This window comes from Amphibalanus amphitrite, unplaced genomic scaffold (genome assembly GCF_019059575.1).
Source record: "Amphibalanus amphitrite isolate SeventyFive unplaced genomic scaffold, NRLGWU_Aamphi_draft 000811F_arrow, whole genome shotgun sequence".
NCBI classification, from domain to species: Eukaryota; Metazoa; Arthropoda; class Thecostraca; order Balanomorpha; family Balanidae; genus Amphibalanus; species Amphibalanus amphitrite.
Genome location: NW_024882305.1, coordinates 313072 through 328868, shown reverse-complemented (window position 1 = coordinate 328868; position 15797 = coordinate 313072). Strand labels below are relative to the sequence as shown.

The following is a 15797-nucleotide window of genomic DNA, read 5'->3' as shown; positions in this document are numbered from 1 at the left end:
CTCATGAAGCATAACTGGCTAGTGGCTTCTCACCATGGTTACAACTTGCACTGTTCCCCCGCACCCCCTAGTTCCACGACTGTTCCTTCCTTGGCTACAGCTATCCCCCCCCCCACACACACACCTCTTTACAACTGTCCCTCCCTCAGTTGGTTTCTTGGCCACACGCCTGGAGCTTCCTTACGATGATGGGCACTCACGGGAGGTCGGTCCGCAAATGGTTCCGCTATATTTGGAAAACGGCCCTCCCACGGCGGTGTACGAGTAGGCTCGCCTGACTCAATTTCCTCCGTGGCTGGCTCGTCCTGCTGAATTGTCTCCGTAGCTGGCCTAGCTATGTCTCCCTCTCCGTGGCTCTATCATGGCTCAGTTGTCTCCGTAGCTGGCTCGCTTGTTCGTTTGTTGACAAGGGGCACCGTGGAATGACTCGAACTACATGCCTGAGTTGTTTTAGGGGTTCCATGTTATTATTCTGGCATCAGGTGTAGGGAATAGAAGGCAAGCGATACAAATTATGCTACTTGTTTATGGGACACAGGTTTATGCTAAAAAGTCGGCTACTGTAAGCTGACACCAGGTGATGACATGATATTTTGCATGTTTTTGTTTTGTAGATAGGGCTAAAACACGGCATGCAGGCATATTTTCATGTGGATGATGTGACTTCGCCACAGGCATCAGCTGGGAGGGGCAGGGGGAGGGGGGAGAGCGGTCTGTTTGCCCTTTTCGCTTGTCGCTCCCCCTACCTCGACCCTTGATCCACGTAGCGGCGAACAGTGTCGGAAAGGTCGTTTCAACCTACGCCGCACTTCGGTCGCTAGCTTTTACTCTACGTCAAACGCCATGGGCCGTCAAAGATCAATGTAGATCACCGTTTGAACTTTGCCCGTGTTTCCATTTCTGAAATGTCGTTTCTGTTCTTTTTCAGGTTTCAGAAATGCCTAAAGATAGGCATGGAGAAACGCTGGGTGATGTCCGAAGAGGAGCGGCAATTGCAGGACAAGGTATGGCTACACTATATCCGATGACAAAGATGTGATATTTTTATGTACCCAATGCCAACAATCTACCTATTAAGTTATCATGAATGAAAAAGATTATCTATTTCTTCCATTTATACTCATTTTTACGCACTCACATTTTTACTGGATACGTCATAGAGATACCAAACATGGTTGCCTACAGCCTAAATGATTCAAAATGCATGAATGCCCATTGTCCAGGCATGTTAACATGCTCGCATGCATGCTACATGCTACACATACGTCCCTGCATGGCGCAGTTTGTACCTATGCATAACGCAACACATCCAAAAGTAAAAACACATTTTCATACGCAGAATGTATGTACCACGCATGGGTATGCTGGTAGCATACATATTTGGTGCACAACGTGCGTCTTTGGAACCTATTTTCCGCACATCAAATAACTGTTTTGGAATATTTAATATTCATTGCCCAACCTCAGACTAAACTCAGAGGTTTCTCATAACTGCTCTCGGTGCTCACAGCTCTGCTATTGAGGTTTCTTGGAACGTGACTATGCGATATCTTCAAATGCCGTCTTATATAACGGCACATTGGTTCGGGTGGCACGAGGCCAAACGCTTTTCAATAATAAATATTTAACGCGCCAAGTAGATGGAAGAAAACTTTGTATATGCACGTGCGAAGAGGCAGGCGATTAAAGCTACATGCACGGACTTCTCTATATCAATAGAGAAAGCTGTTGGTACAGGGACCCGCAGTTGCTACTGTACACATATATTACCGATTTAGAATTGCGCTATTATTTGCTAAGTGCTGGCCATTGGAGAAAGGAGATGTAGTGCAAAGTATGGAGGAATAACACATGTTTGCTCCGAGGACGTATGTTTTGTATAATTCCTCTTACCGCAACAGATATTCTTCCAAAACTACAATCGTGCTATTTTTCCGCGCCGGTTGCCTCCCCAGAGCCCGTCCTTGGTATCGCCTATAGCTTCCGTTCCCGCTACGTGAATGAAAGTCACGTGACTACTACAGGTTTGCGCTCAGTACTAACACACCTAGCCCGAGGGCCGGTCCGTAGCGGGGAGGGGTAGAACGCCAGAGCTCCAGCGCAGTGGAGGTGGTGGTGGCCCGTATCACAAAGAGGCAACCGTAAGCAGAACTACAATTGCCGCAGTATAAGATTATGATCAAGTTTTCTTTAGATGTATTGATTGACAAGAAAGTGCAATGCTTATCCGATATAATAAAACGGTGTCCAAGGCCTTGGAAGAACTATAAAACATATTCAGCAACGTATAAATTTCTGATACAGGCCATGACCTTTCACCTTGCCTCCGGGGAGGACCGCTCAGGAAGCCACATACCGAACGAATCGAGGCCTCGCAGCGCGGCGGCAGAGGAGGTGGATAAACCATCGCCAGATCTTTCGGTTACTTATGTTGAAGAAGGGAGGGAGTTGAAGGTGTAGGGTGAGGGCTGTTTTCAACCCACTCACCAATCCTTTCCTTATCAACTTATAGCTTACCGAAAAATGCAACACAATGGTGGCCGTCACGAGATGTAGCGAAGAAGTGCCTCAGCCACACCGGTTTTGAGTAAACTTTAAGCATTGGAATTCAGGCCAGTGATCCTGAAGCATTATTTTATTTTTGTCGTGCATAAGCTGGGATGACGTGGGTCAAGTTAATTGCGAAGAAACGGTTTTAGTTTCAGATCATTTATGAGGCTAGTCGCGCCAAATAGTATACGTTTGTTGCAAAATGTCAAATAGAATGTTGACGTGCTATCCAGATGATGGAATTTATTTGACACAAGAAGTCAAAAAGTGGCATCGTTAGTCATCCTGCATACCTATAAATCGATTCGTCAAATCGTCACCTTGGTTCGAGCTCAATAGTTCTTTTCGCGGATGATCGGTTTCGTTTTCTTTCTTTTTTTTGGGGGGGGGGGGGGACAGATTATGAGCCAGTAACCACCCTCCCCAGTCCCCCAAACAACAATTGTTGACAAATACTGTGATGGCCTAAAAAATGCCCTCAATTATGTTACGTAGGGGAGAATGAGGTAAGTTGAGTCGCTTTTTGTTTTTCTTAAGCTACAGGCTAACTTACTAATCATTTTTCTGCGTTTACGGGTTGGACGGACAGAGTGGTGATTTGCGCATGTAATGGTGGCCAGAAATGTTTCATACCGCTTATTTTTGTACTGAAAAGGCTACGTCAAAAATCATCTTGCACGTTGCTCATCTTACCCCATGGGCGGGGTAAGTTGAGACACGTCGTGGGGAAAATTGAGCATGGATAGAAAAGCGAACCTTTTCTTTTCGCTGGCGCGGCGAAGAGTGGGCTCTTTTATTTACTCCATGGCATAGATACTTATGGCAAGGTTTTTTCCTCCATCAAAAAAGTGACTGTTTTAAGCCTTCCAATAGCTCGTCAAGTTTTCTATCACGGAAGAAATCATTTTATCCTTCAGATAATCTGCAAATCACTTACAACTTGTGTAATCAACAAAGAAAAACAATTTCCTACCATTTTATTCAGCAGGAGCAAGCGCAGCTCAGTTTGGTTTTCGACAGCGGAGACAACAATGGCTTACCCGGCTCATTTTCCCCAGGTGAAAATGGGTCATCTTGCCCCACCCGTGGCCATTTTCGATTAATGACACCCGCTAAGGAAAATAACCATACACCGCAGATAACAACCATCTCATTTTAAAGGCAAAACATGTCTTAGTTATCAGGGGCGATACCACATGTTACCGGGTGCTGAGCGTGAGAACGTTGCCGTCTCACGTGAAAGACTGCAACATCGTAAGCGAACGGCACATGGAAGCTCAAGTCAATTAGCGCCATAGGAGCTGAGAAACATGGGGTGGCTAAACTTGCCCCTTGGCTCATCTTACCTCACTCTCCCCTATTTGGGGCTCTCAACTTTGATTTGTTAAAGTTTTTTTGTCTGTTCATTATAAAAGATGTCAAATTTGCCGTATCATTAAACTTTTATTGAGTTTGTATTTCACACTTATCTAAAATGAACAATTTTGTCACTGGCTTCTTTTATGAATGGAATTGGATGGTCGCATGAATGAACGAATGAATAGCTCCATTTGAGCATCAGCTGAAATCAATCCTAAAATTTAATCTACCAGTCTGCAACGAAAAGGTTTAAAAACCAGTGCAAGTTAGGTGCAGTTTCTAATATATGCCGTTTTTTATTATGAGTGTCTCATAGCTCCTTAATCTTGAGCCGCTTCTCTTACGATTCATTTTATGTGGTGCTTACATTGTTCAAGAAGTTATAGTATTCGAGCTCGTTGGTCTTAAAAACTGCTATCGAAGTAAATTAAAGTGCTTCGGGCTTCGGCACTTAAAAACCAATCGATATTTAACCCTCACCCACTTAGGCATGTCTTTTCAGCGTCTTACATGTAGCGGAGGGGCGTAGAAACCCTCAGCCATTCGGCCCTTGATAAATATAGCCAGAGCTTCGCTGAAAAATAAAAAAGAGCGAGCTGCTCGTGACGAGAGAAATCCGATGATTTGAGGGTCCTGGTCATCGCTGACGAGAGAAAGCCAATTATTTTCATGTCCTGGTCAATGCTGAGATCCTAGGTTACTGGTTGACCTCCCAGATCAGGTTAATAACCCAAAAGCACGGAAATTGGGTCCCGCTAGAATTTCTACAAGTGAAGTTTGCTGGGACTTGGCTTGTTTCTGACTCCGAATTTGCACTTGCTTTGATCAAAGATGATGTATCAAAGCATTTGGGGTAGGACGGGTCACGCCAGATCACCCATTAGGCGTTCTGCCGGCTATCCATAGAATGTTAACCAGCACTTACAGCCTTGCACCATATTGTATAACTGATACCTAAGTATGCCTAGTTTTCAAATGCTAAAATGAGTGCTAAATTTCAAACCAACACTTCCTAAAAACCACAGTAAAAAGGTGTAAATTTAAGGAAGTTAACCGAAATCATTTCAAGTAAATGACCTTAACCTGAGTTTCACGTGACCTTGGCACCCACAACAATCAATGAGACAAACATTAGATAGTATGGATGCTTCCGTGATGCTTCCGTGATGTGCTTAAAAGACTGCTGAAAATATATCTTTAAAAAATAAAGATAACTACTTCATCGATTTTAGCGAAAGAAAACATGTATGCCTAATTACTTATTTCTTGCCACTGACGGAGGCACTTTTTTGTGCGAAACGTCTGGTTTTATTCGTATTGTTATTGTATTGTCATTCCCTGTGAGAAAAAAGGATAACTCTTCAGTTAGTAACCAGAACAGCGAAACGGCTCAATGTAACACAATTCACTGTGTTTACGAAACCTATAACTGTCCCTAAAAATAATCCTATTTACAACTTTTAAAAAGATACAGCCTATACAGCTTAGGCATACAATTTTTTTCTGCATTAAGATAAAATTCATTTATCTCCACAGAATACGGTAAATTAGTGCTGCTGAAGTTCGCTTTCGAAGCGTCTCCTCCAAGCATTCCACAGCTCTCGTGCCATTTTGGATCACGGAACATGGCTGGGCGCAGGACAGGCCGTCTGCGAGCTTGGACGGACCACGTGACCACCTCCTCCCCTCCCCCTCACTCCCGTCCCCTTCCCCAGCAGGGCGTCCGCCGTCCGATCTAACCGCGCCCCAGGCAGTCGGCTCGGTCCGACCCTCCCCTGGTCGAGCCACGGCCGCCTGAGTTTGTGCCGAGTGCAAAACTGGAGCAGTAACTAGCGCCGGAACTAGTAGTCAGCACGACCATCGTCAGATGGCAGGAGTAAATGGAATAAGCGGTTCCAGGTTTCAGAAGGAATGGGGCAGGAAGAAGCGCTGAAAACAATGTTTTGCTGATATAGCCATAAAAAGTTCACTGAATTAGGAGAGCAGCACATCAGTTTAAAGCCCTTCAGATGGTGGTTTTAATAAGCACACAATCATTTCCCAATTCGCCTCCAACGGTGTCACAGGCAAAGAATACGCTGAAATACTAGTGTGTACAGAAGCAACTGCGGGTCCCTGTACATGTTTTGATAATCCTCTTTCTGTACATCTATCGACGGCTAATTGTGAAATTTAGCTCGAAGTATCGATGAATCACGATGACCTTTTGAACAGAGTATTCGCGCCCGCACATTTACCTCTGTAAGTTCCCTCACGCCGGATCTGGCCATTTGAATACCATCTACCACATGCCGGCCGGGTCTGAGACTTGATTACTCCCATTATCAGGCTGATGCAACTCCCAAAGGCGGCTCCAGTAATGAGCTTTCGGAGGGGAACGCTGTTAACATTTCGCATTCATGGCATGCAGTGCAATAGATGCAGCGTTAAAATTAGGTCTTTTGGTCGAGTTCTGCCCTTCAACTCGCGTAAAGCGCTGCTCTGAACGGAACTCTGTGATTTAGTCCAGAACAGAAATAGACTCGCTGGACTCTAGCGACTGACAGTGCAGCTGGCACCGACTGTGCACCGTTGACTGTTAGGCTGTGCACTGTGCAGCATGCACAACGGCGTTTCGCTGCAAAAAATCTACGGGCTGCATGTTATCTTACTATAGCGAAAGCTGGAAAATCGTTTAAGAAGCTGTTGCTATGTTGATAGATACAAATTTAAAAGAACTATATTTATCCCATGAATTATCTCGCGTGAGAATAGCACCGTTGCTTGACATTTACATGTATTCCTCTGACCTTATGCCGTTCTCATGAACACTCACGTGCCTTGGATAATCACATACTCTTGCACCGACTTAAGAGAGCAGGAGATTCGAGACCTTCCTTTGCGCCAGGTCGTAGCGAACGTACTGAACGTAACGTGAAGGCCGGGGGTCAAAAGTGCAGCGCATAGGTCAAAGGTCGAGTCATCGCCATCTCCGCTTATCGGGTGCACGAAGCGGCGAGCGGAGCAAACCGATTGCCCCTGACCTGACCGGTTCGCCACCAGTCGTGCGCTCAATCGGTGGAGTTTGAAACTTATTACATATAATCTTATGTACTCATGTTGGTCGAAGGTATACATCGATTAGCTATAAGGATCCCATGAATGTGATGTGCTATGCAGTGTATTTCAGGAATTACGTAGACATCGATTATTGATAAGGGCAAGGCAGCTTTGTAATGCCATGTGCACAGAACATGCTAACTGGACTGGGCGAAGCTGCACAACGTCAATAAATATTTAATCTTAAGTGGACTGGTAAAATGGATTGGTGCTTGATATAGCTCAACAGTTTTAGTTTAAACAGAGGCTGATATTAACCATACGCTCTTTAAGCCTGCAAAGTTGCAAACGCCTTTCCCAAAATGTCAGTCGTTGCACTGTGCAGTTCCCCACAGAAAATATCCTCCACCTCAACTGGCCAAACCAAGGTCACGCAAAGTCTCCCTCATAAGCATGGGACACATCGCGGTATAAAGCTGGGGATATACGACATTGACACAGCCGCTCCCCAAGCACTGGCCTTAGAGGCTGGAGACGTCAGAAAAAATGGCCCGTTTCACGTGGCGGCTTTATTTTGCATCCACTATTCCCTGCAGGCATCCGTCTGGCTGGTCTCTCTCATGTCCAATGTGAACTGACCTTTACTGATGGTTTCTGTCGAGTCGGAGACTGGTTTATTGGCGTCTGGTGTGAATGACCACATATCAGTCACAGTGCCGAATTCCGGCCGGGGCTGTCGCCGTTCCAAATAACCAGTTTCCGGCTGGTAATAAGTTAATTCACTGTGGTCGCTCACGACGACTGTAGAAATAGTAATACGTGGAAAATGTGATGTGTTAGTCCACTGTCATCATGCTGTGTCCTTCCGCGAAAGAATGGCCCAAGGAATTCAATCAATCCAAGATGATTTTGCTGATTCAATTCTTTTCAGTTTGTTGAGCCATTTCGTCTGTGAATGGCTGGTGGGTTGTAAAGAACAACGAGTTCGGCCAGCTAAAACGAATGAATGAATGAATGAATGAAACTCGAATGTCTGAATTGTTGTGAGCACTGTTTTGAGAGACATAGACATACTTAAAAATACAATAAAAAAGTAACCGTACTCTCATAATTAAAATCAAAAATCTTAAAAAAAAGGCCAGATAATCTCGAGGAGCTTTCGGCTTACGCCTTCTTCAACTCGCTCTCTCAGAGAGCGAGTTGAAGAAGGCGTAAGCCGAAAGCTCCTCGAGATTATCTGGCCTTTTTTAAGACTTTTGATTTTAATTATGAGAGTACGGTTACTTTTTTATTGTATTTTTAAGAAACTCGAATGTCTCAGTTTATGACAAGCTTCCAGCCCGTGACACAAGCAATCTGAGCGGTTCGGAAGTTTTGCATGTCAACTGACAGCTACCTCAATTCGAGGTGCCGTGCCGGAAGATGAACTGTTTTGCTTTGGTCCGATGTCAGGCATTCAAAGTGAAGCGTCTTCATCACGTATTTTTGCGATAAACTCACACCATTTTCTCTCACCATTATGTCTCACTACCACAACCCGTTAAAGGTCAGTAAAACCTGTCATTATTATTCAGCACCAGCCACCAGTACTTTTCTCTCACCATTCGTTTTGCCCATTTTCTGTGAATATTCAGTGTACCGGTTTGAGATCTGGACAAAACTGTACTGGTTGTTGGTATTTCACTTAGTTTGTCAGTGCATAGAGAACGAGAGATCCGTAATTACATTTTTCTATTATTCATGGACAAACACCGGGAAAACACTCGGCTTACAGCTGTGGTCATTGAGGAGGCTTGGTTCATAGCACGCTCATATCGTGCCTGGCTGGGACGCCATCTTGTAACAGATCTGGAGCCAGCACAGAAGAAACGCTTAGCATCTGTTGATGAGATTGCATGTGAAAAGCAAGCAAGAAAAGGGATCCGCGAGAATTAAATGCAAGCTGTGAGAAGTAAATAACTCGGACATCAATCATGTATGAGTAGCAGCATGAGACCATCGATGTAAAAGTCTGATTAAGTAAACGTTTCAAGTTTTTTTTGTCTCTTACCGGTTACTGAAACCTGTGCTTTGATACATGAGCAAGTTTACGATAATAATCCTCATTTAAATTCGTCGTTTTCAATTCGTTGCCAACTTTACCACAGCTTGTGTTTTACTGGGCACCGACTGGACACGATTTTATCCTGCATGATGAAGGGAACTCACATCTGCTTTGCTGACAGCGTCTCTGACAGCAGCTGCCAGTAACTGTAATGGCTGACATGACAAACAGCTGTGCAAAGACGCCGCCCGGACGACCGTCACGTAAACTGTGTGACGTCACGCCGAGCCATGTGACGTCACAAGCTGGGAGACGTCGTGACGTGAACCCTCGTCACGGTATCCCTCATTCAGTCTGACATGGCGCAGCTCACATATAGCCCAAAATTTCTCAATCGGACAGCATACAAAATCGGCAGCAAACTCGTCCGAAATGGTTTAAGTCGTGCTCATGAACGATGACAGCACCACGTCTCGTCACACTTGCCAATTACACGATCCAAATACGAACACTCACCGGCAGATACGTAATTACATCGAGGCACTAATAATTACCATCAACAACTGTTTCTTTCATTCTGTTGTAGTGATACTTGAGAAAGGGAGCTAAGCTATATCAGAAGCGAGCAAGGGCGGATAATTGTCATAATCCCAGGGGGAGCTTTTCCAGCACCTGGCGAATGGAAGCGTCCAATTCTTGCGTAGAAAAGCTACGCTTTCCCAACAGCATCACTCTCCTCGCGACTTACGCAAAACAGTTTGTGTCTCAGCCGCAATTTAAGCAGCCACTGGAGCACTATTATATTGTGACCTTTGAATTTCAGGGGGTGCTCGAGCACCCCCAAATTCTCCAACCCTGGAAGCGAACTTTGATATGACTGATGCGCTGGCTGGTTCGATGTTGTAAAGCTCTCCGGTAAATTAACTGCCGAACTTGCGGCGTTTGATAGCCATCTCACTGTGCCAGACGTGTGGGAGTACCTCTTAACCCACGAGCCGCTGGGGGGGGGGGGGGGCATAAAGTTGCCCCCCCCTTTACATTTTGTGAAATATCTCCGAAACCTGATGAGCTACGAACGTGAAACTTGGCATAGCTTCAAATGAATACCTAGGCAATGTTTGAGGAAAGTTTGGTGGTTGTAGCACCTAAGATGGCGTCACAGTGACGTCATAAAGTTTTGTCGTTTTCCGATATGGACCGTTTCTGATGACGCTGAGCATGAAACTCGACTGTAAATGAACTGGACAGCACCTGCTGTCATCCTAAAACATCTAACAACACTTCCATCTAGTTTCTGACCAATAATCGACCCTTTATATTCGGTCCCATATATCTGATGTATCGTGAGGAATATGAGAGTCGCAAATCTATAATTTCACTTATGACGTCACTGTGACGTCATTTCAAATGGGATCGACACCAAATTTGGACACAACCTCGGCTAGGTATTCAGGAAGATGTGTGCAAAGTTTCGCTTCTCTATCTCTTCGCGTTGCGACGATATCGTCGCAGAAGTAAAGGGGGGCAACTATATGCCCCCCCCCCCCCAGCGGCCGGCGGGTGGCGCGGAGGCCCAGCGGCCGCCGGGTTAAGTCTTAGACACCTATCACGTCCTATCTCTGACCAACTTGGTATTCCAGCACTTCATATCGTTTTACACTTACCACACAATTTTTCATGAACCCTGAGTAACACCCCCGCCTTCCTCAGATCCGGAAAGAGCGGAAACGGCAGAGACTAAACGAAGAGGAGGACGGAGGGGGTCGCAACTGTCGTCCGGCACCGCTGGCGGCGACGTGTGCCTCCCCTCCCCAGGAGGCTCCTGCCGCCACTGCCACCTCAGCGTCCTCCGCATCTGCCGCCGCTGCCGCCGCCGCTGCCGCCGCCGCCGCGTCGCAGTTGTCGGAGCAGGACAAACGGGAGATCGACCAACTCATTCAGAAGTTCTACGCCTCGTAAGTACCTACAGTGCGGTTCCAACGGTGACAGCGATGGCGTCTTTATTTCTATGGCGATGGCTGTGTCCTCTATGAGTTATAATGATTGGCTGGGGTGAAATGACTCGCGGTGTGGATGGCAACTCTCGGTTTTGAAGGAGATGATGGCCCAGGGCCTCCATGTGGTATCGTGGTTTGTTGTCGTTTTAATCATGGTTGAAAATAATGGCACAATGGTTAGGTTTCCAATGAGTTATTGTTCGAGCTTTAAGCTTTGACTGATCTTTTGGGAAGCGATCGTGAGCCGGGGTAGTTAATAACGAAAGTGCTCTTATTTATTTATTTATTTATTGAACGTCTTTGGACCATCCACAGGAGCCGTGGCTATTCTCAGTCCAGTGTCACAATCGCTGAACAGTAGTAAAAGTGGGTAAAAAGGTACATGCATTCACATACACACATAAAACGCATAATAAAAGAAAAAGAGAAACATCACAGCGCAAGTTACAAGTTTCACAAGCGGTAAATAAGCCTCACAGACGATAGGTAACTATACCGGAACAGCACCTACTCGTACTCTCTCTTGAGGTAAAGACGCAAGTTCTTTTTGAAGGCATCATGCTTGAGGGCAGTTAGCTCCACCGGCAAACCGTTGTAAAGCTGCGGTGCCCGGTACGCAAACTGGCGTCTACCTGCCTCCGATCGGATGCGAGGTAGGTAAAAACTGTTGTCCTGTCGCGTTTGTCGTATACGTAAATTCGAGCTTTTGATAAAAAGTGAGGCAAGTGGAGCCGGTTCTCCCCACCGGAGTGTTCGGTGGACTAGAGAAAGTGTGTGGTAATCCGACAGCTGTGTAGATGTAAACCAGTCAGGACCTTTCAAAATATCCGAAATATGGTCAAATTTGCGTCTCCCAGCAACCACTCTCGCGCAAAAGTGAATAATCTTTTGGAGTTGCCTATGATTTTTGCCAGTACAATTACCGAACACAGTTATACAGTACCTAAGGTGAGAAAGTACTAGACCGTGCACAACTGTTGGTATCACCCTCTGAGGGAGGTAATGCCGGATATGGCTGAGGGCAATCAACATTCCGAAGCACTTACACACGACATGTGCCACGTGTTCGTCCCATGACAGAGTAGGGTCGAATATCACGCCGAGGTTTCTAACACTCCGTTCCGGGCGTAGAGTCTCGCCACGGAAACGCACCTCGATCGTGGGGACACTGCGGAGGTTCGGCCCGCTGCCAAATACCATTAGTTGGGTTTTCGAGGCATTCACCTTCAGGGCATTAGCCCTGAACCACACGTCCAAAGACGTGAGGGAGCTCTCCATGCGCCCTACCAGAGCCGCAATGTCATCCTTACCGCCGGACACAAGCACTTGCGTGTCATCGGCGTATTGGACGACATGGGCATCAGGCGCGCAGAGGCTCAGGTCATTGGCGAACACTGTGTACAACAATGGCCCGAGGGCAGACCCCTGGTACACCCCCACACTGTTTCGCAGCGGCCGCGAGAGGCACCTTCGACCAGAAACAGGGTCAGTGATGGAAACACTCTGTGTGTGGTTTGATAGGTAAGAGCGGAACCATTCAGCGTCAACTCCATGCTGCTCTAGTTTGGTCAATAGTTTGGAATGGTCGATAACGTCAAAACATTTACTTAAATCTATCAGACAGAGTAGAGTAAGATCACCTCTGTCTGTCGCAGATAAAATATGGTCGGATACGCTGAGCAATGCAGTTTCTGTTGAGTGTCGTGGCCTAAAACCGTGTTGAGCTGAAGCTAAGAGATGATTGGATGACAAATAAGCATAGAGTTGACGCTGAACGACCTTCGTTCAGCAACTTTGAACTTTGAACGCTCTATCACTATCAATGGCTGCTTACCCACTTGCATGCCTATAGTTCGTTAATCAATGCTTGATTGCAATGCTCAATAAATTAGCCGACAGTTTTGTGAGGAGTCAAATGACAGTAAGTTAAGTTCCAAGGACTTTGTAAACATTATATGAGTGACATACAAATAATGAAGGTCCATGACCAAACTGGAACCGCGGTCAATGCCCCCTTTCTTGGTTCCCATCCTAGTCAGGGCTAAGAGGGTGCAATCAATGTATCTTCTAGTTAAGCGGTTTCTTATGAAAATAAAGTTTTACTTTCCATTATTTTTAAGTCCTGAAGATCAGTAATATGTGTTCTCAAAATACAAAACACAATACAGTAAATGCACAAAACGGTGACACAGCCAATTATGTGACAGCCAATTAGTTAGATGTAGAACAGCAATTTGAAGGAACGGACAAAAGCGATTCCATGATTATGCATGTCAAACCTGTATTAAACGACACATTAATTTTGTTTCTATATGATAAGGATCAAAGCGACATGTTTCTATGTCGTTGAAGATCAAAGTAGTACGCATCTGACACTGTGCCCCCATTTGCCTCCCTTGCGTGACTTGCCACAAAAGTATGCAAAACGTAATGCTTCCCAGTTTATTTTATTGCATAATACCACTGTGTTACATCAGATTTCCGGCGTTTTTAAAAGTTTGTAGGGACAGTAGGCCATACCATGGCTGATCATTGTCACACTAATAACTTATTACAGTCTCCAGCCAGCCACTGGTCCTTTGGCCATTTCGCATGATTCGTTTCAAGAGCGTAGTTACATTTATTTACATTGCTTCGTTATTATTTGTGAAAGTATTTACCAGCGGAAAATCCTTTACCGCTACAGCGGAAGTGACACTGACATGCTCTGTGGTAGCGACTGCACTCTTATGCAATAGCAGACAACCTTGCAACGTCCTTATCGGAGTTTGAATGGAGGATTCCATGGCACTTTTGCGATCGTCAAAAATACGCATTTCCTGCAGACACGATAAATGTCGAGCGCAGGCGCGGATACAAGGGGGGGGGCCATGGGGGCCATGCCCCCCCCCTTGGCCGATTTTTTTCAAAAATAAAAAAAGTTAAAAAGTTAAAAAGCTGAAAAGGGGGCCTCCTGAAAATAAAGTGGCCGAAATCCGAGGAGTTTTTTTTTTTACCTACCCACTTAGTTATTTCTTAGAAGACTAGCTGAGAAGACTTCTTTGTTAGAAGATTGGTAAAGCTTTTCATAACTTGGAGGTCTCTTATACTCACAGAGATGACCACTTTTACAGGGCCTCCTAACCTGCACAGAGGGCCTCCAAGCCTGCACAGATGTTGAGATGTTGCCTGAACAGCTAGATAAGCTCAATAGACGCAGTTTTTTTGGGGGGGGCCAACAAGTGGGAAGATGGGGCCTCCAACAGGTGGGATTATGGGGGGGGGCCTCCTGGTTTCTAATGGCCCCTCCCTTGGAGATTTTCTGGATCCGCCCCTGGTCGAGCGTGCCCAAAAATGGTAGGAATACAGGGAAAATCTGCCGACGTTTATCATTCTGATGTGATGTTCATGCCACACACATGCACAACATGGACATAGTTAAGGCAGGATCGTCCCTCAGGGAACGCCTCCTTGCATTTTGATCAGGTAATATGCCGCTGCATGCCCAGACAGCTCGCTTCATTTCGCCGCAGTGTCCATGAAGTCTGAGGGACACCACGGTCGCCAGGCGCTGTGCTGGCAGTGGGCCAAGTCCACTGACCAGCCGCCTGGCCAGGCCGGTTATGCACATTCCACGGGGGTCAGATATGTTCTGCAGCCGAGGAAAAAGGGGAATCGTACAGGTTTTTATGTCGTTTGATAACTCGTGATTTTTTTTCTGGCGAAGTTGAAGACTGTCAGGTTTGCACATTGGTTGTACACTCAGAGAACGGGAAAGGATATGCAGTCTGCGCTATTATCGTAATGCTTAACTGACTGAAGGGCTCTATCATAGAGACATCCTACCACTGTCACATGACACATGCATCCCATTTAAGATTTTTGATAGTTTGTTGATTTATAGGGCAGAGAGAAAGCTTTTCTTTTGGCGATATTTGTCGGCATGCATTTCATTTTTTCTTGGGTGGATCAACGAGTTTATAAGACCTCGTAAGTACAGTCCACAGCAGAAATAATGTGGGGTTTCAGTCATGGGTGTGTTCTGCTTCTGAAGCTTAGGAACGATTAGCCAGACTACAATGAAACTTTGAATGTAGCTTATATGTATCGTCACCCTTGCAGCTGCTACTTTAGCTATTGCCATCTTCTTTTCGATCACTCCGCATTAAACAATCGCCAGTCAAAGCCAACCGTTGAGATTGGTAAAACCCTACATTACTTTAGCGGTGGGCTGTACATGCCACATTGGCTTACATAACCAAATCTTGTTTACTCCTCATGCACATTCATATTAGAATTTAGATATGCTGAATGTTATCTAATCCAGACTGGAGCCGTGGTGATCGTCACCAAATTGATTTCACCGTGTGTTTAAAGTTCATCGACGACTTAATATTATTCCTGTCAAAGCAGTCAATGCCATTTCATGCTCGCCTCGGCTAAAATATCTCGTTACATGTGATAATCGTGTCATTTCTGAGGGACTAAAAATGGAATAGCTTAAAAATTCGTTGAAAGCTCGTTCATGTCTTACCTGTCGATTAATCAATATTCAATAAAGCTCGTTGGAGACTGGGTGACCTTCGATTTAATCACGTTATAAATATCGTGACACATTTCATCGCTGCTGCAGGTAGACAGCAGCCATGGAACGATAGATGGTGAGATATACCCGCCCGCAAAGCACGGATGTACTCAGCGGTACAGTCTAACGGCCAGGCATCGACGCCTAGCCCGTTATAACGGGCGGCGGTTAGGGATATGTGGGCACCCGGAAGATGTCTAATTATAGAAGAGAAGACACAATAAGATACCGAATAGGTATCGGT

General features: G+C 45.6%; 1 protein-coding gene across 2 annotated transcripts in view; it reads left to right on the top strand.

The window, feature by feature from the left end:
• The first annotated feature begins 926 nt into the window (after nucleotides 1-926).
• The window catches only part of LOC122366497, a 33151-nt gene continuing 18280 nt past the window's right edge, over nucleotides 927-15797 (top strand). For both annotated transcript variants that reach the window (XM_043338822.1, XM_043338821.1), the window contains exons 1-2: nucleotides 927-1004; nucleotides 10703-10947. In XM_043338822.1, coding sequence (XP_043194757.1) covers nucleotides 954-1004; nucleotides 10703-10947 — 296 coding nt within the window. In that variant the 5' untranslated portion in view covers nucleotides 927-953. The remainder of the gene's footprint in view (nucleotides 1005-10702; nucleotides 10948-15797) is intronic.